We start from the raw sequence: 21,942 nt of genomic DNA, 5'->3' as shown, positions 1-21,942 counted from the left end.
CACTGCAAAATGATGTGTGTCTTTTAGTCGGTTCAGATATTTACTTTATATCCAGTTATTGCCAGGTAATTTGTTATTTTTTACAATCTGCAAATACAGGTTTATGGTATTTCTGGGCATTGAGAACCATTTTAACCTTTAGGCTAGTTCAGGTTTCTGACACTTTTCATTTAAAAACAAATCCATTGTTTTTGAGACGGATGTATGTATGTATGGACAAACAGGTAAACACAGATGTAGTGTAGATAGATGGGTACATTCTTCCGTTTTCTTTAAAAAAAACATGCCGTTTATCACTTGTTCTATATTGCCTCCAGAAATAGGCCTATTCAGGAAACGTTAAGAGGTTTTTTGAACATACAACAATCTGGATTTTCAGTGAATTTTTTTTAGCAATTCACAATATTCACATGACAATGCAGGTCTAGAAATACAAATATTAGTCCTTATTCCATTTTCTTTTCCTGTACTACTCAGGGTCAAAAAAAAAATATTTACACCAATTTCATAATTTGAAGGAACCCTGGAAAAACAGATGCCTACCAGTGCAAAACATCCTGGAAAAGAATGTGCATCCTTTCCCTAGTGACCTCTCAGCAAGTGAAAATACCCCAGCAGTTCTAAAGCTGATATACAGGTGAGATTATGTTGAAGGATTTTCAGATCACCTGAGGCTTTGTTTGTCCACAGAGGCCCCTCTCACACTAGGTCAGTTTAGAATTATCAGACATGGCTGACCGCCTGAGTTCACTCACCCCCACAGGAGTCATTAATTAGACGTTGTTGCGGATGAGCTGTCCAGACACATGCCACAACACACAGGCGTATCCACAAAAATGCACAGACACATTAGAGCCTGCTTTAATTAGAAAAACGAAAATGCTGGATGACAGAATGGCTTCAGGTAGTCGTTCTTCAAGGCCTGCAGAGGTGCATCCCTGTACACTAACCACAGCAGACATGGATATGGGAGAAAAAAGTCTAGTCCACAAGTAAAGCATCTCATAAATCTGCAAAACTTTTACCACATGGACACACACAGAGAAAACATTATATTTGCAATTTTTTCCCTCCTGGGGTATATTTAATGCTCCATAAAAAAACAAACAAAAAAAAACTGATTCAGATCAGGGTATCAAATGGTTGCCAGGCCTCTCAGTTTGCAGCAGGGTCACTATCTGCAACAGGATCTCTGATAACACTCTCTTTTTTTTTTTACCAGGTTTGGGATTTTTCAAAGACACCACGCTGCTGTGGATGTTCATGGTGTGTTGTGTGTACTAACAGAGATAGGACATGGAGAGATACCTAACTAAACAAAACAAAAATTTACCAACACTCATCATCATGTTGCTACATTAATCTAAGCCTTTTATTAATGTATTTTTGCAGCTCTCTAGTCGGGTATTATGATCAGGCAACCAACAACTTTAGAGAATTTTAAAAACAAATTAATTAAAATTTATAGCAGATTTTCTCTGCTATTCCAAAAATAGAAAAACTAAAACATTTATGCACCCCGGTACCATTTGGTGAAATGTCCCTTAGCAAGGGTCAGAGGAACCAGGTGTCTTCTAACAACTTCCAACATAAGTATCAGAAATGGTAATTATTTAAACATGAATGTTTTGCTGATGCAGACAGTGCTTTTAGGATAGTACAAACAATTGCAGAAGCATTTGTCCATCCATTCCAAAACTAAACTTAAGAAACATATCACTTCTGTCTACATTTCAAACATTTATATTGAGGCTCTAAGTTTTTCATAATCTTAAATGAGATCAAGGGTATCTCATTTACCCTACTATTGAGAGATATTCTGTATCTCTCAATACATAATAAAGCAACGTAAAGAAGTATCTTTTTTGTTGTTAAGCTGTCTTTTACTAAAAAAAAATGGATGAAAAAATAATATACCTCTGTCTCAAAGATCCATTTAAAAATCTTTAGTAGCATTTTAGGATATACCAATTAAGATAAACATTTAATAGACAAAAAAAAAAATCAAGAAAATATTTATCGGTCCAAAGTATCACGTAGTGAACTGGTTGCTCACCCTGTTTAGAAGTGATAAAATAAATGATTTGTCTATAAAGATTAAATAACCATTTCTTTGCCAGAGTCATCAGTGCACTGAACTATAATGTGCAGTAATATTTTAAGTGGATCATTTTCATCAATCTTGACACATTTTATAGTTTGCATTTTAATACTTTTATGAATCTGCTTTCATAGCCTTTTAACAAGTTTTTGTGAGCAGTGTCTCATGTTACCTTACATAATATGTGACTGTTCTTTTAGCATTCAGAAGTCCAGTGACCAAATACACACAGCGCCTAAGAAATGTTTCTCCATTCCGTTTGTCACATCATAACTTCAAACGTTGAATGCATTGTTTGGAAATGCTTTCTTGCACCAAAATTGCATTACAAGTACGAAATAGTCAAGACAAGAATTGTATCAAAATCTAATCTAGTCTTGTTAAATTTGAGTTTAAACAGATACTAATTAAATTGTGTAGTCAATATATTTTAGGTCTAAATAGAGCAAAGGCAATTGTTCTCATTTATCTTTTAGATTTGAAGCCAGAAGTGGCTGTACAGCTTATAGTAGAGATTTGAAAACATTTCAGACTAATTTCTCTGTGCTGAAAGAGTAAATTGGTACACAGTCAATACTTGCTTTAGAGCTGCTGGGGCCAAAGACATTCTCAAACACCTTTGGCCACAAACAGCAAACGTATTTATAGAACTAAGCCTTTACATGGTGCTGCACTACATATTTCATACATTGTAGGAAATAATTGTATGCCACAATGTACAGACCCAGGCTTTTATGTCCTTAACACTGTGGGACTATTAAAAGGACGTTATGTGAAGACTTGTGTTAAAAAGTCAGTTGCTCGTTTCTCGGTTATGCAAGTCACTTTGAACACTCGAGCGGCAACAAAGCGAGCGAGAGATACACTCTGCATGAGTTAATGTCAGATTCACTCTATTGTCTGAAGTCTCTGAGTGTAACCCCCCAAAAATGAAAAATAAAAAAAATGAGACACATGAAGCATAAACTGAATACCACAAAAAATCAAGCATTTACATAAACACTAGGCATTAAAATCACAGCACATGTAAAAATAGCATGAAGTGTTAATAACTGGGTTTCTCTGACAATGCTTAGAGGGAAAAGCAGTTCTGCTTGTTGTGCTGAGGAAAAAAGGATAGAGTAATTAACATGCTTCTTTTGTGCTTTTGTTTTGTGTACGTGCGGTACATTCCCGCTCGTACAAAACTGTGTGGGTGTGCAGTGAAGGTAAAGCATTCAAGGGCTGCTGATGAGAATTAAACCTCTAAAAACTAATTTCTTTCATTGGCATCTGTCGAGAAGATTAGGGGAAGCATTACTCAAGTATGCACTTATTTCGACAAAAGCATTTAGCAACTTAACTGAAAGAGATTGAGTAGATTTTTAATACCGCTCTGTTTGTGCAAATCAATTTAATCTTTGAAAAGCCTGTACAAAAAGGCACTTTGAAGAGGGCACAAAAACTCAAGGAAAACATGATGGGGTGCAGTCAGTGCTCCATGGGGGCCTCTACTTCCTCTTCATTGTCACTGCAAGGTTCGTAGTCGTCGTCCACAGCTGGGTCTTCGTCTTCTTCCTCGATTTCTCCTCCCAGTTCGCCCAGCAGCTGTTCTGCATGATCCAGCATCGGCTGGTCGTCGCATCGCAGCTTACTGTACAGCTGCAAGGAGACAAAAGCAGATAATGTGAGTGCTTGAAGGATGGAAATTGCTGTGGAGCAGAAAAAGGGAATGTTTTCATACAGCTGCGTCTAATGAGTCAATTTATTTCAGCAGCCTTGTGGTCATGTTTGTAATTGAAAAGTGGTTCTCAAAGTATTTACCTGGATAAATCAAGACTAAATTAAAAAAAAGCAGAAATATTGAAGGGAAGAGACTAGTCATTTTCTGATATGAAGTTCTTATATGATATGATAAAAATATACCATGGTTTCTCTAGAGGGAAACCACGGTACTATTAAAATGAGGTTTTAATAGTAATGATAATATCAGTTTTAATAATAATAAACCAAACATTGCATAACAACATTGAGATGTGACCTCAAACCGAACCCTGAGCTCTGAGATAACTGGAACACAGCATGGAACTTTACATCTAGTGAGGCTAAGGCAGCAGTATTGTAAAAGTGTGAAATACTGCCACCTGCAAGAGGGAGTAGGCAGCAGTGATCTCTTGATTTTGCGTGAGAAACTGGATGAACCGGTTTATGAAATAGCCTCATTGCACAAGTCTTTAACAGCAGCTAAAAGCTTACAGAAGCAGCCCTAATCACACTGTATCAGTGTCCCATGGACCTACAACTGAAGGGGGGCCAGGAAGTGTGCATTACTGGTCAGTCGTATGGGCTGCTTTTATAAATGAAATGCACAAACTAGCGTACCAAACCGTACCGACCTGTGCCGTACCGCTCAGTAGTTAGATTTAAGCATTTCAGCATTAGGCTAATTGAAATACCCAGTGAAATCTGTCATCCGTCAGTAGCTACCTCAGCTTTGCTAAAGCCTTTTTGTCCTTCATTTGTCAAATTAGCACATTTGGATACACAGTTTAACAGCACAAGAGACAGAAGAAATCTCCCATTTTTCTTCCTCTTGCTGTTGTGAGATGCATGCACTCCTGTGCACACACAAAGACAGTAAAATGTGATTTGAAAACAAAAAAAAACAAAAAAAAACACAGGGCTGTTCAAAACTGCCAGCAGATTTATCTCTGTAAAATAGCCTTCTTGTGTGTAATTACTGAACTCGAAAAAGGGGCTGCATGATGAGATTGTGGTTTTGTATACACATTGAGAGTATGGAAAAACAAATGCAGCCATTTAAATTTAACTACCGTTTCTAGAAACATGGAAAAAGCACGATGATTGTGTTCAATGCAGGGAATCTTATTTAGTTTTAAAAATGTGTAGCATAGAGCACACACTCACTTAAGCTCATGGACAATACACAGCCGAGCGCCATCATTCTAAGTAAAAGTGTAACGAGGCCAGGGGAGTGAGTGAGAGTGACTGCTTTGCCCCAGGACCAGTCTCTAAGCAACAGCAGGTCCTGACAGGAGACACGCAGTCCCATGGGAACTCATTTGGAGTGGTAAAATGTGTGCTCTGTGTGTGTGTGTGTGTGCAAATTTAAGCGAATGCTGTCTCTGCAGATCGGAGCTCCGGGGATGCAGAGCGTGACCCAGGTCCAGGCACAGAAACAGATACCAGGGGGGAGAGGTGACCCTGCCAGACTCTTTCAGAACACCACTGCTGCACACATACACAGCCACACAAACCAAGGGATTTTCATTACAGCGTTGTCACTTTCAAATGCCTAGAGATGTATACCTGCAAAAAAAGAGAGGCTTGCTTCACAATAGGGTTGGCAATAGGCTTGGCTCAGAGCAGAGAATATGTGCATGTTGCAGCCTCGGGCAAAAAATAGAGTGGCGTATTTCACATGAGCTTCATTTGAGCAATAATGAAATACATGAGACGAACATTTTCAAACTTTGTCTGCTTTCTAAGCCACTAGATGCTCCCTGGAAATTCTATCTGCAGGTAGCAGATATTTTCTGCAAATCAATAGCACATTGTGTCTACGGGACTGAACGCGATTATTCTTTGTGAAGGTTTGAGAGAGGAAAACAAACAGGAGCTATTCTTTACGCATCCCACAATGAGCGCTGCTTAGATCAGCATGGCTGTCGCTAAAAAAACCGAAAAGACAAAACACAGGCATTTCTCATTCAGAGCAGCCAGGTTTTTTTTTCTCTTCTCACTTTCACGGCCCAGAGAGCTGCCTACAGAGGGGGGGTGTGTGATCGTATAACTTTTTCATGCTTTTTCTTGCTCCACTTTAAAGTCATGGACCAAAGCGCACCTGACCACTACTATAACTGCTCGCATGTTTCATGCAGTTGTACAGGTAAGAATGCACGAACACAACCACTGTCGATATGTGCTCCTGCATTTTGAAGTGACTTTGGCTTTAACAAGTCGCAGCTTCTGTGGAATAAATATTGCCTCAGGTTACAGTTATTGTCAGTTTAGGGGTTTGATTTAATGCTTTTGAACCATTTTTTCCAGGGTAGGATGATAATGTAGCATAACTTTAATGACTTTTTTAGGGGGTAAAAAAATTGACGAACAAGTCTGAATTTATCTCTTATCCACACAAGGTTGAAATTATACATACAAGATTAAAAGCAGAGTGGCATATCTCTCATATCCTCTCACTAATATTTGTCCCATAAAGCTCTGGAGAAGCGGTTGAATTGATATAAATTTAAATTGATCAACATGTTCTTGTCTTGTACCCCACATTTAGGCTTAGTTTGTGGATTGCATTGAATTACAATAGATACTAGCCTGATTTTCTTATTCGGAAACCAGTTTTGGTGTGTGTTTTGGATCATTTTAGTGTTGGAAAATCCAGCTGTGTTCAACTTTCAAAAGTCAGCTAAGTAATTTTGAAGAAATAATTTTTGTTTGTAGAAGTTTGTGGAAGGGAAGTTTGTAGAAAATTAGATACACAATGTAATCTCTGTAGGTAGATGGTGGGTTAAAATGCCCTTGCAGTCACTTTCTTCTTATTTTCAAAATTAAAATAGATTTTACCATAAAATACGAGTCAATGATATGTTTTTAATTCTCTCCCCTTTTTATTAGATGCATTATAAATTATCTGTATTGTATCTGTATTATAACCCAGTATGAAGAAGATAAATGTGTAAAAGCTACACACCATTCGACCCTGTGTCCAACAATGTACTCTTTTCCTTCCATTGCCTGGTAGGCAATTTGAAGAAATTGCCTACCAGGCATATGGTAGATAAAAGACAGGCTGATTATGTGGTAAAAGCCTAATCATTCCATCATTGTTCGCCCTCTGCTCCACACCTATGCTTAACTTCCACTTTCATTTCACCTTTTCTTTTATTTCATTTGCTAATACCGCTGCATTTCTCGTCCACTTTTTTTTTTCCTTTTCAGCTTTGCACTCTTACACTCCCCTTAGACGACCTTGCAGTCAAGGAGACGGATGTCTCTGCTCGCTCTCATCTATATATTCGTACAAAGAGAACACAATCGTCTACCATTTTGGCAGAATAGTGCCAAGTCCTCCCAATGAACTCCTTAAGGTCTGAATATTTCTTCATTAGACCATCTTTTTTTCCTCCCAACTTATCTGCTGTATCTCACTGTTTTATGAACAATTCTACACTGGCAAGGGTGTGACAGTGGGTGAGATTAGAGCTTCTGGAGTGTGAACAGGGCATGTCGCTGAAAATCTCCAGAGAGTTGACCGCAAAACTCACACAGACTCACACAACTTAACACCCCAGGTGCTCCAGTCACATCCTTGTAGGGGAAAAGCATTAAAATTACACGACTAGCCCCCTGCCCACAATCTGTGCTCGTGGGATACCCTTTCAACCACTTCAAATGGCTAAGCTTTTGACCTCTCTTTGCCCTAGCTTCCTTTGCTGCACACACACATCCACCCCTTCACACAATCATACATACCACTGTCCTTGTGTGCATACACCGCAGATCCCTCCTCAAATTGCACCCTATCTCGAATTCCATTTCACGTCCGGTTTACTATTGATTTTACCCAGGCCCACTATTCACATCCCCTGCATCAACACACACACACAAACACACACCAAGTCTAATTCATTCCCTTTCCTGGTCCCCCCCCTCTCTTCTTTTGCTCCAACTCACTCTGCTGGTCATCTCCTACTCTTTTTTTCCAATCAATTTTCCCCCATTGTTCTCTTTTGCAAAGCAGTTTGCACCTGATGCATTTGGCAAAAAACCCACAGAAATGAAATAATACAAACAATTCAGCAAATTTGAGCATACATGAACAAATACAGTGCTTTTTTTCCACATTTTAACATGCTACAATTACAAACTTCAATATATTGTGTTGGCATTTTATGTAATGGAGATTAGTGAATAATTGAGCAAAAAAGATTTCCTTTCACTTCATAAACAAAAATCTGAAAAGTATTAAATGAATTTGTACTTAGACATTGTGAGTTAATCATTTGTAGAGCCACCATTTGCTTCTCTTCCAGCAGCAAATCTATGTCTCTACCAGCTTTGCTTGGTTTACATTGTTTTGACCATCACTTGCAAAATAGATAAACCAATATTACATTGGATAGAAAACAGATGTGAACAACACTCTAGGTTGCATCACACATGCTTGGCTGGACTTTGGTCTATACTTTGTGGTATTCTAAAACATGAATATGCTTTGGTCTAAACCAGGGGTGCTCAATACGTCGATTGCGGGAAGGTTTTGAGTCGATCTCGGCAGTAGGTGACAAACTGAACGTCGCCAGGACGCTGAGACCAGCACTTTCTCTTTTGACAGACTTATCAAAATATTCATTAAGATCCTAAATGTTTGTATCTTCATTAAAAAATAATAATTTTTAAAAAATCACCAAAAGTGTTAAAATTAATAATCTCAGTAATTATTGTTTCAACAAGGTGTTGCGCAATTCAGTGCCTTTTGGTTCCATTAACAAAAAAAAAAGGCGACTCAAAGACCGACTGACTAGCAGAGCGGGAGTTTAAATTAGCTAATCAACCATCGCTGTGTTTATGAGAGGCTTATTAATAATCGAGAAATAAATATCAAGCCTGGAAACCTGATATCGTAATGGACTGAATGTTATGTTTTTAACGAAATCTCTCCTCGGCTTGTGGGGTGCAGGCGGTTGCCAGGGCAACGGGTGTGCTTACACGACAGAGAGAGACGGAGAGTAAAAAGGTAGGAGTGGTTTTGAGTTGATCACCTGTTTGGGTTATTTTACCTTTGTTTACCTTTGCTGTGGCGCATCACAGCCGCTGTAGTTTCTGAACGTTCAATAAACTACAAACTTGGACTAATTACCTCATTCACTTGTGAGTATTCACAACAAACATCAAATAGAACAAATATATTTCATTAAATTTTAACAAACAAATGGCTTCTATCGCGATAATTATGGGAAATTAAATGAATTATATTCCAACTTCAGAAGATTTGTCTTTACCTTTACAGAGCTCTTTGGTTCCTCCTATCAGTCTGTAGCTTCTCATATTGACGTCATCAAACCAAATTTCAGATCTACCATAACTGACTGACACCTGCTGGCTTCAGGTTTGCAACCAGCTTGTGACAGAGAAACCAGTAACCTCCCAGTGTCAGAATCTCACTGAGGAAGAAACTGCACTAGGTTTTCTATCACTTTAATATTTCTGCTATAACTGATATATATTTGCATATAAAATAAGTCAAGAGAGTTTAATTTACAATTTTTATGTCTTTGTGTCACGAGATAGATCTCAGGTGGTGAGAGAAAAAGTAGATCTTGGTCTCAAAAAGTTTGGGCAGCCCTGATCTAAACAACTGTAGCTTTGGTTGTAGTTGTCGAGTTTATGTCCTGCATAAGATGAAGCTAAACTCCAGCCTCACCATTTATCAGCCTCAAACAGGTTTTTTGCTGTGTTAATTTTCTTCCACACATAGCATTATGAGTATAGACTAAAACATTTAATTGTGATCTCATCTGACCAGAGGATCCTCTTTTGAATTTGCTTTGACAAACTGCAAACAGGCCTTTGTTTGGACTCATATTTAACAATAACTTTTATTTTACCTCTATTCAAGGCCAGATTTGTAGAGTGCAAAACTAATTTTTGTCCTGTTGTTGGTAGTTTCTACCACCTGAGCTGTGGATCTCTGCATCTGTTCCAGAGTTAACATGGTTCTCCTTGGTCAACTTGTCAATCTAGGTGATCGTCATGTATTTGGAGGTATGCATTTGATTGTTTTTAGATGATGGATTTATATTTTAGCTGTCTTCTAAAAAACCTTGGGGCACCAAATTTTATTTAGCAGTGAATACGAGTGCATACCACACTTTTAAGATTTTTCTGTGTAATTAAAAAAAAAGAAAAGAAATCAATCACTTCCTTGCATTTGATAAATATATGATAATTTGCTGGTTTATCTTATAAAACTGCAATAAAACACTTTAGCTTTAACAAGACAAAACCTGGAAAGGTTCAGTATGTATGAGTACCTTTGCAAGACGCTGTATGTGCATGTGCCTGTCTCACACAACGCCCCCCTGCACACTTAACTTACCAGGGTCATAAAGTAAGTTATGACCCTGGTAATTTTAACTCCTTGTAAGTTCTTGCAGAACAGAAGTGGACTGGTGCCAAAACCAGCCGCTGGGCTTTGTGGGCCTCATTTCCAAGTTGGAACCCATTTTAACTAGCAGAGAGATATATCAATAATTAAAACTCAAGCTGAGGCTTCGAAATAAAGCTCAGATTCAATCTAGATCGCATCTAAACAATGGATAGACGTGCACACATGCAACGCTACAGAATTGAATGTGCTGTGAGGGAGCCGGAACACATTCCACCTCACCTTTCCAAGGTCTTTGTGCTTTACCGTTCACATTATTCTTTTGCTCCACTCGGCTTGCAGAGAAACTGCTATGCTGTTTATCCGTCACGCTCCGAAGTCTCGCACAATTCTTTCACAAGACTTTCAACCTATTTTCTTTGCCTTTCTTTGCAACCCAGCTAAGTACTTAATTTATCCCGTTTCTTGTTGCATTTTTCCAATTGTCTCATACTCCCCATTGCTGGCAACTATGATCAATATGCACAAGATTCCCATGTCCTCTCCTTCTTGCCTGTTGCAAACTTACTGCCTCTCTGTCTCAGTTGAAGACGAAGTCTAAAGATGCTTAGGAGACAGTCAAGTCAATATACTGCCAGTCCGGAGAGAACAAACATCAATGTATTGTCACTAACCTGCCGCTACTCATTTCTAAGAGCACATTTTGGTGTGGCAGATGGGTAGAGGAGATGCATAACAGGAGGCAATGGGGGTGGAGGGAGTAAGAGAAAAAAATAGTAGGTGGAGTCTGCCATCCTTTAGCCCAGGCTGCCTGATTTACAAGGCTATTGGATTTTAGACTAACATGAATCACTGCTCCACAGAGGTATTACTCCCTGACAGAATGACAGAATAAATGAGACACATCACTTGGTTTGTGTGTGTCTGTTTGTGGGAAAGAGGGAGGGGGGTGGCGAAGGGAGCCGGGTGAAAACTTTAACATCTTTGAGATTCTGCACAGCTATTTCTGATGCAACAATGAAGCTTAGTGAGAATGGGCTGATGTTCATGGTGCTGCATAAGCTATTTCTCTGACAAGAACCAAGTCTTTGGAGAATAACCTATTGTGGCAGCTTACTAGATGTTAACTATCTGCACTCACTGTTGATGCACATAATGGGGGGAGAAATTGCACTCAGTTCATACCAATGTTGACGCACCATACAGGCTTATAGGGAAGTGTTTCAGTACATTTTTAAGAATAAACATGGTACAAAAATTTATTCATTTTCATATTTGGAGATTTTTTTTATTGATATATTAAGTGTTCAATGTGTGTGAATTATTATTTGTTTGGCTTTTGATCTGTTGGTTTTTCTCCTACGAGCACGTCAACATAGCCCAGTGGTCCCCAACCCCCGGGCCGCGCAATAAGTAATTAAATAAAATATTTCCGTGTTATGTATCGAGTCTGGAGGATGTGTTATTTTGAAAATCCTTTAACCAGATTCTGTCGGTTATGTCTTGGCGGCAACATTGATCCCACAAACAGCATCGGTTTCCGTCTCCTCCCTACGCGCGCATATCCACCCCCCCCGGTCCTCCCGACGCACGCACCCTCCCCACCGCTCCGCTTTGCTTTTCCAGACGTGCGCCTCCCTCGGTCCGCAGCAAATTTGCGAAGTCTTAACCGGTCCGTGGTACTAAAAAGGTTGGGGACCACTGACATAGTCTATTGACTCAAAACCTTAAGTTACAAAACATTGAGATATTAATTTATTAAAATTGAACAAAGACAATGATGTTGCTGATTTTTTTTCCCAAGAAAATTACCTTTTTAGCATTAGTCAAATATGACCTTGCAGCATCCTGTAAAGTCTTCCACTCCTCATTCTCTTCCAATGCCTCACTTTCTTCTCTTTCTTGGTGTTGTTTTGCTTTTTCCCACTGGAGGTAGCACACCCAGCCGGACAGATACCAAACCTAAGAGATACAGATCGAGAAGGGTAAGCTGGAGAGACTTCAGTTGCAAAAAGCAAGCGCTCTTAATTTCAGTTAGATTTCTGCATTAAGAAAGAGGGATTTCAGAACTGATGATACATGACAGGAAGGATACATGTTTTTGTTGTATGCACACCATTATCTGACTGAAAGCTGCAGCTGCAGCAACTAAGGCTCTTTGTACCAGGGAACTTTATTAAAATATGTTACTGTACAATCATTACTCTTCTTAGATTTTCAGGAGATTAACCTGGAGTCACTTTCTGCTGCTGCTGCTATTGTTCCAGGTGTTCAGAGATGATATTAAACAAACTTAGGTTTCAACAAAGGGTTATTTGAGCCAAGGATGGACATTTTATCAGTAATGGGGGGAAAATGCATCATTGAGGACTTTTGCCAACCTAAAAATAAAAGAGTATGGCATTGTGCTAATATGCAATTGAGCAGGTGTATCTAATAAAGTACATAATGATTGTACATGTTACTTGTATCCCAGTAAATAAAAGCTGTTGATTTGGGTATTTTTGTTCTGAAATATTTAACTGGCACAGAGGCAGAAACAAGCAGGAGATGCCAAAACAACAGGAGCACATGCTGTTTTTGTATTTTCCTCGGAAATCAGATTTTGAAGCTTAGGATATGTATCACACCTGAGCAGCAAACGTTAAAAGAAACAACAATGTGCTCACCGTTGCACTTGTTGACCACCCCGAATATCAGTAGGTAGAGATAAAAAAGAAGGGGAAAAAAGAAGAAATAATGCTATTGTTTAAACAGAAGTGGAATATTTTAACTCTAAGTATCTGCTCTGAAATCATCTAGTTTTCTTTACCTCCAATAATCATGCTTCTTGCCTCTGGATAATCACATCAACTGAGCTGCACCAAGCCTTCCACCTTTAAAAACAATCACGTCTAACTCACTCCAAACTCGGAGGTGTGTGCGCGCCTCTCATCTGAGGGCAAAGATCACCCACCCACTGTTCTTCAAGCACCAAGAAACAAATATTAGCTTTATTCATTATTCATTGAGGGTAGCGGCAGTGGGAGACCCAGCACCTTTGACAAATCAACCATTTAGCTAACAAACACATCGTGGCATGGCACGCTGAATCCAGAATTGTCGCCCAGCAGGCTGAGTAGGAGGCTACCCCTTCCCCCTGCAGCTGTGCTTATCACAACAGCAGCAACGATACAGAAATAGGACTCTGGTGTTGTTCCTCTTTGTGGGATTTACTTAGAATGCAAATCAGCAAAAAGCGTGAGAATATCATTGGAATAAATAATGTTTTAATTCAATTCCTAATTCAAACATTAGTTATCTTAAAAAATGAGAAATTTTTAAATTTTTTGTGACAGATTGTCCACCACGAGATGCGTGGAGGAAACAAAAACGACTGAGCATCTATATGAAAATTTTTTAAAGTGAGCAAATTAAAGAAATCTATTCCACTCAGCTACAACTTCACACAAAAGCACACACATTAAAAGGAATTCTGACTGTGTCAATCAAATCGCAGGCTCTGTCATAATTTCAAAGTCAAGTCGCATCTTAGCTCCCATATGGCGCCACCGAGGGAAGAACAAAGCGATCATGAATCAAGCGAGTACCTTTGAAACAAGATTGGCAAAACACCAGCTCGGTTGTTTGTGCAGACTTAATGTTATGTAAGTAGGGTTCCATGCTTTGAGATGCAAAAGTGCAAGCAGGCAGATGTGAGAGCTCAACACTTATCAGCTGCACAGAGGAGGAATTGACACAGGAAAGGAAGCGCGAGGACGAGGGGAGTGAGTTACTGCCGTCTTTAAATATGTCTCACTTGTGCATTTCTTGTCTGTAAAATGAACAGAAAAAGAAAACTGACCATTTGGACCAGTTTTTTTGTTTGTTTGTTTGTGTGGCTTGGTGGAGGTCCGCTCAAATCAACTGTCTCAGGAGTGAGTTTAAAAGTTCAGCCCCCGATGGCTGCTCTCAATCTGGCTGTGGAGGGGTTTGTGTGGGAGGCTGAGCCTGAGGGTGGAGTGCAGGGGGAAAAAAGACAGAGGAAGAGTGCTCTTCTATGTAACGCTTAGCGACAAACTCCCATTTTCTGCTACTGACAGAGGATTTTAAGAGCAGATTGGCACATACTTTTTACTGAATCACTAAGAATACAGGTATTTATGCCACCATGGAATAGGTTCAGTGCCAAGTCCAATATAAGAATGTTTACAGTCTTGGTTATAAATTGGCACACCTAAATTATGGATTGTTATTCACTGTATGTATAAAAATGAACACGAGTTAACGCCTTTAATAAGGCTGCCTCTCGCAGGTACCCTGGACAGGTCACAAGCCCATCGAAGGGCAACACAGCGACAAACAGGACAAACAACCATGCACACACACACACCTAAGGAGAATTTAGAGAGACCATCTAACCTGACAATCATGTTTTTGGACTGTGGGAGGAAGCCGGAGTACCCGGAGAGAACCCAGGCATGCAAACTCCATGCAGAAAAACCCAGAACCAGGAATCTAACCCAGGACCTTCTTGCTGCAAGGCAACAGTGCTACCAACTGCGCCACTGTGCAGCCCTCATTGTCATTATGAAATATGCTAACTAGAACCATAAATCAAGTCCTTTTTCTTTTTGTCAAGATTTTTTATAGAAATTTTTCTTAATTTTTTCCCAAGTTTTATGACACAGTTTGCAGCAATACTTCTGTATCTGTGTGTGCATATTGCTCACATCAGATGACCTCAATTCCAGTCACCAATTGGCTCAGTTGAATCAACAATTTCAAAAAGATAGAGCTTAACTAGTTTCCTTTAAAATTTCACTCATAACTGATAAGAGGCCTATTTTTAGTTTATTTCTATTTCGATCTGATCATGTTCAGCACTATAAATTTAATCTCAATCTTGGGAAAGTGAAACACTCAAATTTAATCTTCAATACACAGGGGTCTAATACCAGTGTTCTGGATACATGTTTGTCTGTGTTCTTTCACCCACATATGGCCATAATTTATTATAACAAGGCGTGATATTAATACCTGCTTATATTTCTGTTTTTCAATAAAACCAATCAGACCTTGTTTTGTGTTTTTGTTCATATTTTTCCTACAAGTTATGATATGGTATATACCGAATGACTAAATCTAATTGTAATTATTTTTATTTTTTATCAGATCAGTAATTGCAATAATCCTGTGCCTGTCAAGAAATCCACTAACATTAAGAAAAATATTTTTTTTTTTTACCCAGACCTTGCCTGTAACAGCCTGCTCTTGGTTTGTATGATTTCTCTTCTATTGATCCTCTGAAGTTTAAAGTTGCCATTTTCCCCCCTACAATAGTAAATGAGGCCTCATAGCTGGATGCTATATAACAAGCTGTTCCTTCTCCACTGTCCCTTTGTGCAGTAACATGTATGATTGGGTCCTGCTTTTATGTTTCTCTGAAAGACCCTGGAACTTCGTCTGAGACCTAGTTTTCAGACATGGGGGCACAAATTGTTCTAAATTGCGGCGTAATTGTCTGTCTTTACCATACCTTTGATACATTCAGTTCCTCCACTTGAACCAGCAATGAGTTGGGCAGTATGGGAAAAATTTCCACAAGTTTTATATTTCAGTATGCCAGTCTTTTGCTTTAAAGCTGCAGTAGTTAACTTTTCTAAAACTTGTTAAAACTGTCAGTATATCCTGACAGTACAGCGTGAGACAGATGCACAATAAAAATATATATAAATCACAAAGCTCCTCTGCCTCCTCCCTGTAGAGAAATGCAACACGCCTGCTCATAAAAAAACAATCAGAGCCAGGAGGAGGGTCTTAGCACTGTTCAATATGCTTGTGTACATGCTTCTTCAATCTTGAGCTTAGCTCAAGATTGCCAGTTCGCTGCAGCTGTGCTAAGGGCGGAGAAACAACTTACTGTTACAGGAAAACTGTTTATCCTCTGTCGTTGGTGGTCATGTTTACTAGCTGGTACATTCACTGCATTGTAAGGAAGGAGCTGTGGCAGCAGAGAGCAAGGGAGGATGTGAGCAGTGCGTATATGTGCATGATTGACAATGCCAAGACCCTCCTCCTGGCTCTAATTTATTTTCTATAAACAAACTGATGCACCACATTCTCATAAATATACGCTGTCTATTATTATCCAGGAATCTTCTGGATATGGATCCTTATCCAATTTGGTGATAAACTATGTTTTTCAAGAAAGTTGGAGAACTGCATCACAAAGCAAAAGTGATAACTAAGTGGCCCAGGGACCCAGACAAGGACATTTGAGGTTACTGGCAAAACAATTGTATAGATCTTAATCCCAATAAAAGTCTACAGTCATTCCTCAAAAAGTGACTGGACCAAAAGAAAAAGTGATTTCAAGCACTTATAGAGCAAGAATAGTACACCATGTGCCAGAATTTGGCCCAGATTTTTTCATCCAAAGTGGCATTATGGATGAATTGTAGAAATCTTCAAAAAGAATTGCTGATATTGTAAATACAGAAGCTTTGCTTAAAATTGATGTATTTATCAATAAAAGCATGTGAAACTTCCAAAGGTTTATTATTAAATAGCAATATATCCTAGAAGAAAATCTAAGTCTAAGACCGTGTAATGGTGAAGCAGCAACATTTCTCATAAACTGAAGTAATTGTCACTCTCAAATCTTTGGATTTTGATAACATTACTGGATACTGAAATATCTCCTTTCAGTTCCCAGTGTTAAGCAAACAGAAACACAACTGGTACTTCATTACAGTATGAGCCACTATTAATGTAGAAATGTATGTTTTGTGAACATTGATAATAAATCATATTTGAGTCATCTTTTTGGAACCACATCTAATTCTACAAAACCCTGCTAATATAAAGATGACAATAATTCTGAGAGTAAAATCTTTTGAGATTGCAATACAGGTAGAAATGTTGATACTTTTAGACACAAACAACACCTCAGCTGAAAGAACTGAGCCTTTCACCTTCTCCAGTGACGCTGTAAGTGAGGTAGTGTGATACAGAAGTGGGCACTGCATCATGATAATTAGACAACAGTTTGCAGTAAGACTGATAAAACTGGGTATTTTAATCCATTGGATTGACAAGTAATAAAACACAAACATACCTTCTTTAGCAACCAGCTTGCTCAGCAATCATAAGAGACAGATATGTTTTATTAGTGACTTTAAACATCTGAACCTTAAAAATTAATTGTCAGAGTTCTTGAAGTGAGGGCAAGTTATTTTTCATTTTTGCACCAAAAACTTATTTAAATCTGACTAAAGTTTTGACTGGTTGAGCTCCTGCAGCTCATTAAATAATAGCATTTTAGTCAGGAGAACTATGAACTATGAAGCCTTTTTTGCGGGCTTGATGATCATTCTTACCATAACTGGTATTTGTCTTGCAAGCTGAATAATAGGTGGCACTTGAGAACATAAAGTCAATTCATTATGACAGAATCAACGTTCCTAAATATCTGATTTAAAATAGCTTCTTTTGTCAAGTTGTCTGAGAGTCTTTTTGTGTCTGAATGATTCCTAGGTTGGAGTTATTTTGCCTACCAAAAAGAAAAATACCAGCGGAAAAACCAAGTGAAAAAAGAGGCTAAAGTAAAAAGATAAATTAAGACTTTATGATCACAAGGTCTATGGATTTAAACATAGAAACTGCAAAAACACAGGAAAGTGGATAGAACATATTAAGAAAGTCTTGCAACTTGCGAGAAAACTATATAGATGATTACTTGATGACTCAAGACCTTTACACAGTACTGTACATGTCTCAAATTCCCTTAAGCATGTTTTATTTATTTATTTCATAAAGTCAATGTATTATTTACCTGAACAACTTCATCATCTTCTTCCAGAAGACCCTCCAATACATCTACCGCCATCTAATAAAGAAAGAGAATATAAGATAATGAAACAGAATAATGAAAAAACTGTTTTACATACAAATGCTCATTCAATAGAGAAATAAGCAAAATGTACTGTGAGCAATGGCTTTAAATAAATTTGCAGTAACCAGTAACATTGTTGTTGGCATTGTTGTGCACCTTCCAGGCAGCTTAATCAATGACAGTGATCAGAGGGTCTGATAAGTATCTAAGGGGTCAGCGTCCCCATTCACATTGCCATCAATACCAACAAGACAACAGACACAGCAGTCAATATACACACTCATGAGTGCTTATCGCACAGTCAATAATCACTGCAGACACTGTTTCCAATGGCCCTTTTAATCATTTTACTGACAACCTACTCATACCCTCCCTTCACCTCATAGAGCAAGAGGCCCAAATAAATCTAAAGATCAACTTGACATGTTGTCCATATTCCACCCCACTTTCAGGGTGTTTGTCTGAGTCACTCTCTGTAGTGTCCTGGAGAGGCGGTTTGAGGTCTCAAAGGAGCCAAATGTTAGCTGACCTTTGTTGGAGCGTTGTCTGTGGGAAGTTTCCATTACAGAAATCAGAGCTCAACTAAAGTAGGCAGCATGTTTGTTTAGCTCCGTCTCTCTCCATGTGGAACCTGTGGTTTGTGCTGCCTTTGTGAGTCTCTTTGTGTGTGTGTAAGGCCCCAGGTGATGATATATTGATTTTTGTCAACTTCAGGTTGGAGGCGACCGCTCGCCAATCACCCGTGGTGAAGGGCAAGAATAAAAGACATACATGCACCCCCGCAATTGCACACATACACACACCGACAGCAAATGCTCAACAAAAATGTGACTTCAACAAGCTGCACTTGTTTTGTTTTTTTTTTGTTTTGTTTTGCTAAGGCAGAATTATTAGCTGGAGAACTTCACTGTTTTTTTTCTCTTCCTCCTGCTGCTCTGTGGAGTTTCTTTTCATTAAAGCAACGTGGTTCCGGTGATGATAAAGAGGCCCGCCGCCTGCACAGACTGAGTGAGAGTCGGGTTAATTGAGAGTATCTCGTTAAGACTGCGCAAACGTGCATGTCAGAGAGTCAGATGATTGATTGCTAGACCAATTATGAGCAGAGAACCTATTGTCCTAAATTAATTAATGACTGATTAAAAGCACACAAAACAAAAACACCCAATCTCAACCGATGAGGGATGGATTTATGCCAAGCGCCACAATTATCTCCTCTACTTTCATTGTCTCACTGCAACACATGAGCACAAAGATAAAGTGCCAAACGATAAATATTTAGTGTTTCCATTCTGTGAATAGTTCGCAATCTGTTATGCTACAAACATAAACTTTCATGAATATGACTGAGCTTATATGTCACACACAAAATGAAACAAGTGCTTGTGAACTCAGTGAAATATTTTGTTTTTCAAAACTGTCCGTATTCGTATTCAGCCCTCTGAATTGTCATGCCTCTAAATAATATCTAGTGAAACCAAATACCTGACAAGTCATCTAGTGAGAGCATAGAGTTCACCTGGGTGTAAATCTTTCTCAGTATAAATCCAGATGTTCTATGAAGCGGTTTGTTAGAGAACATTCATGAATAACGCATCATGAAGACTAAGAATCACAGCAAACAGATCAGGAGCAACATGTGGAAAGGTTTAAGTGAGAATTGGGTTATAGAACACCAAAACTGAAAGCCTACCAAAATATTTTAGACCTCCTAAATAAGTCGGATATGGAAAGCATTAATTACAGAAGCAGCCAAGAGGCCCATTGCATCTCTGGAGGATCTACATGGATTGGTGCTGGTGAGAAAATGTGTAACCAGGATCTATTAGAGGTTGCAAAACAACTGAGATTGGAACTGAGGATCAACTTCTAGCACGACAATGAACATTAAACCACATTCATGTGTGCCCAGATACACATTAATATTTTAATGATCTGAGATGCTTTCTGTCCAATCTGATTGAGCTTAAACTATTTTGTAATAAGAATAAGCAAATATGCCTGCCACTTAATAGCAGAAAGCGGTAGTTCTACAAAGTACAAAGTAGCATTCATTTTATTCACACATATTTGCAACTATTTGCTCCTTCGTGTTACTCTACCAAATAAAATCTCAATAGAAAACATTGAAGTTTGTTGTTGTAACATGACAAAATGTTGTAAAGTTCATTCTATTAGATGGGACAAAAGATCTGCTGGGGTATTAAACAACAGATAGAACAGGCAGTTTTAGAGCAGCAAAAATAGAACGAGATATATCTGGAAGCGAGGACAAGTGAGCAATGATAACCATTATATCGTCTCCAACTTCTTAACTACACTGGTCAGCCCAGGGGGAAGTGATTAAAGATTCAGAGTTTTTTAAGCTGCTTCACGCTCTAAACAACAACAAGATTAATATTCCTGTGAAGATAAGAGAAAAATAGGAAGTGATACAAATTAAAAGAGGGATAAAGTTGGAAAGGAGGGGCAAAAGAAAAAAACAAGATGCACATAAATACTAAAGACAATACAATCACGCTGTCCTCTTTATTTCAAGACTTCTATAGCAAAAGAAAAGCAGGACTCTGGGGAGGAACTCATTTATAATGTTCACTGTGCTCAAGTGCAGTTTGTGTGTTTGTGTGTCGTCTTCAGGCAATGCTGTTAAACAGAATCATTTTACTGGAGCGTGCAGCAGAGACTGGAGAAAGACAAATCACTTTACAAGTGAGGGCGCGCCATAGCTCACACACATGCAGACACACACACACAAACAGGGATAGCTACAGCGAAGTAAATTAATCTAGGAGAAGTCTATGCAAACTCTGCTCGTGAGAAATATGGAAGACAGAAGCAGCACGAGAGTCTAAATTTAACGACAGAAGCGTTTAGTAAATAAATAAAAGTGAACACAAGTGACAAGGTGAGTAGGTACGATACTATCCACCAGCTTGTGTGACAACTGCACTGAAAGATGCCGTAATGGCTGTCAGAAAAAGGTAGATGCCCGTTTCCCCGTTTGCTGTGTGACAAGTAAATCAGCAGCAATGACAGATGATGATGATGATGATGACGTTTGTGTGTTTATGTGTTTGTGTCAATGTAAGTGAGAAAGAAGGGAGCTCTGCAGGACACTTACAAAAATAGAGAAACAAAACATTTTTTCCCCCAATTAAAACAATGAGCTTAAATGCAGGTCAGTTGGTCCTTAACAATGTATGATACCGTACTGTGTTGCAATAGAACTGTATTTGTCTTTAACTTGTATTTATATCAAAATATATAAAACTGTTTATGAATTTGACCTGTTTGTTATGTAGGCTTTATTCTCTACTGGATGTGATAGTGTCTTTGGGGTGAAAGTTACACACTTTTTCAGTCGGATGTCTTGACTTTTTCCACAGGTTTTTTCCTTCAAAACTAATTCACTGTATGTTTATGAAATAATAGATTTTGAAGTCATAAACATACAGTAAAACTATATCCCCACAGATTTATCCATGAAAATTTCACGCAGTTTTATTACTTTGAATAAATACAGTGATTAAAATGCTGTAAACGAAAAAACAAATCCCCCCTTGCAGACCAAAAGCAAATGTCTGAACCTAAAATTCAGACATTTAAAAAGATATGATTTAAAACAATTATGAAAACAGCCACTTTATTTACTCTATAAAGATGGACTATTACACTATCCACAGTCTTTTTCACACCTGGCAAAGATGTGAAACATGCCTTAAAATTGATGTTCTTTGCAATAGAACGACTGATGCAACTTCCTTAACATTCCCCAAACATCTGTGTCCAGCCTGGGTTTTTCACAATTTTTCTCACTTTAAACACTCTAATCATTGCTCTAAC

General features: G+C 38.5%; 1 protein-coding gene across 1 annotated transcript in view; it reads right to left on the bottom strand.

Moving 5' to 3' along the window:
- Positions 1-845: 845 nt before the first annotated feature.
- Positions 846-21,942, bottom strand: part of LOC102218112 (probable assembly chaperone of rpl4) — a 33,507-nt gene continuing 12,410 nt past the window's right edge. Inside the window, exons 9-11 of the mRNA XM_023331605.1 lie at positions 18,043-18,096; positions 12,039-12,188; positions 846-3,742 (exon numbers count right to left, since the gene is read on the bottom strand). Of these exons, the coding sequence (XP_023187373.1) occupies positions 3,572-3,742; positions 12,039-12,188; positions 18,043-18,096 (375 nt within the window). The 3' untranslated portion in view covers positions 846-3,571. The remainder of the gene's footprint in view (positions 3,743-12,038; positions 12,189-18,042; positions 18,097-21,942) is intronic.

This window comes from Xiphophorus maculatus, chromosome 3, assembly GCF_002775205.1.
Source record: "Xiphophorus maculatus strain JP 163 A chromosome 3, X_maculatus-5.0-male, whole genome shotgun sequence".
NCBI lineage: Eukaryota > Metazoa > Chordata > Actinopteri > Cyprinodontiformes > Poeciliidae > Xiphophorus > Xiphophorus maculatus.
The sequence above is the reverse complement of the archived record's forward strand: the minus strand, read 5'-3'. Positions and strand labels throughout refer to the sequence as shown.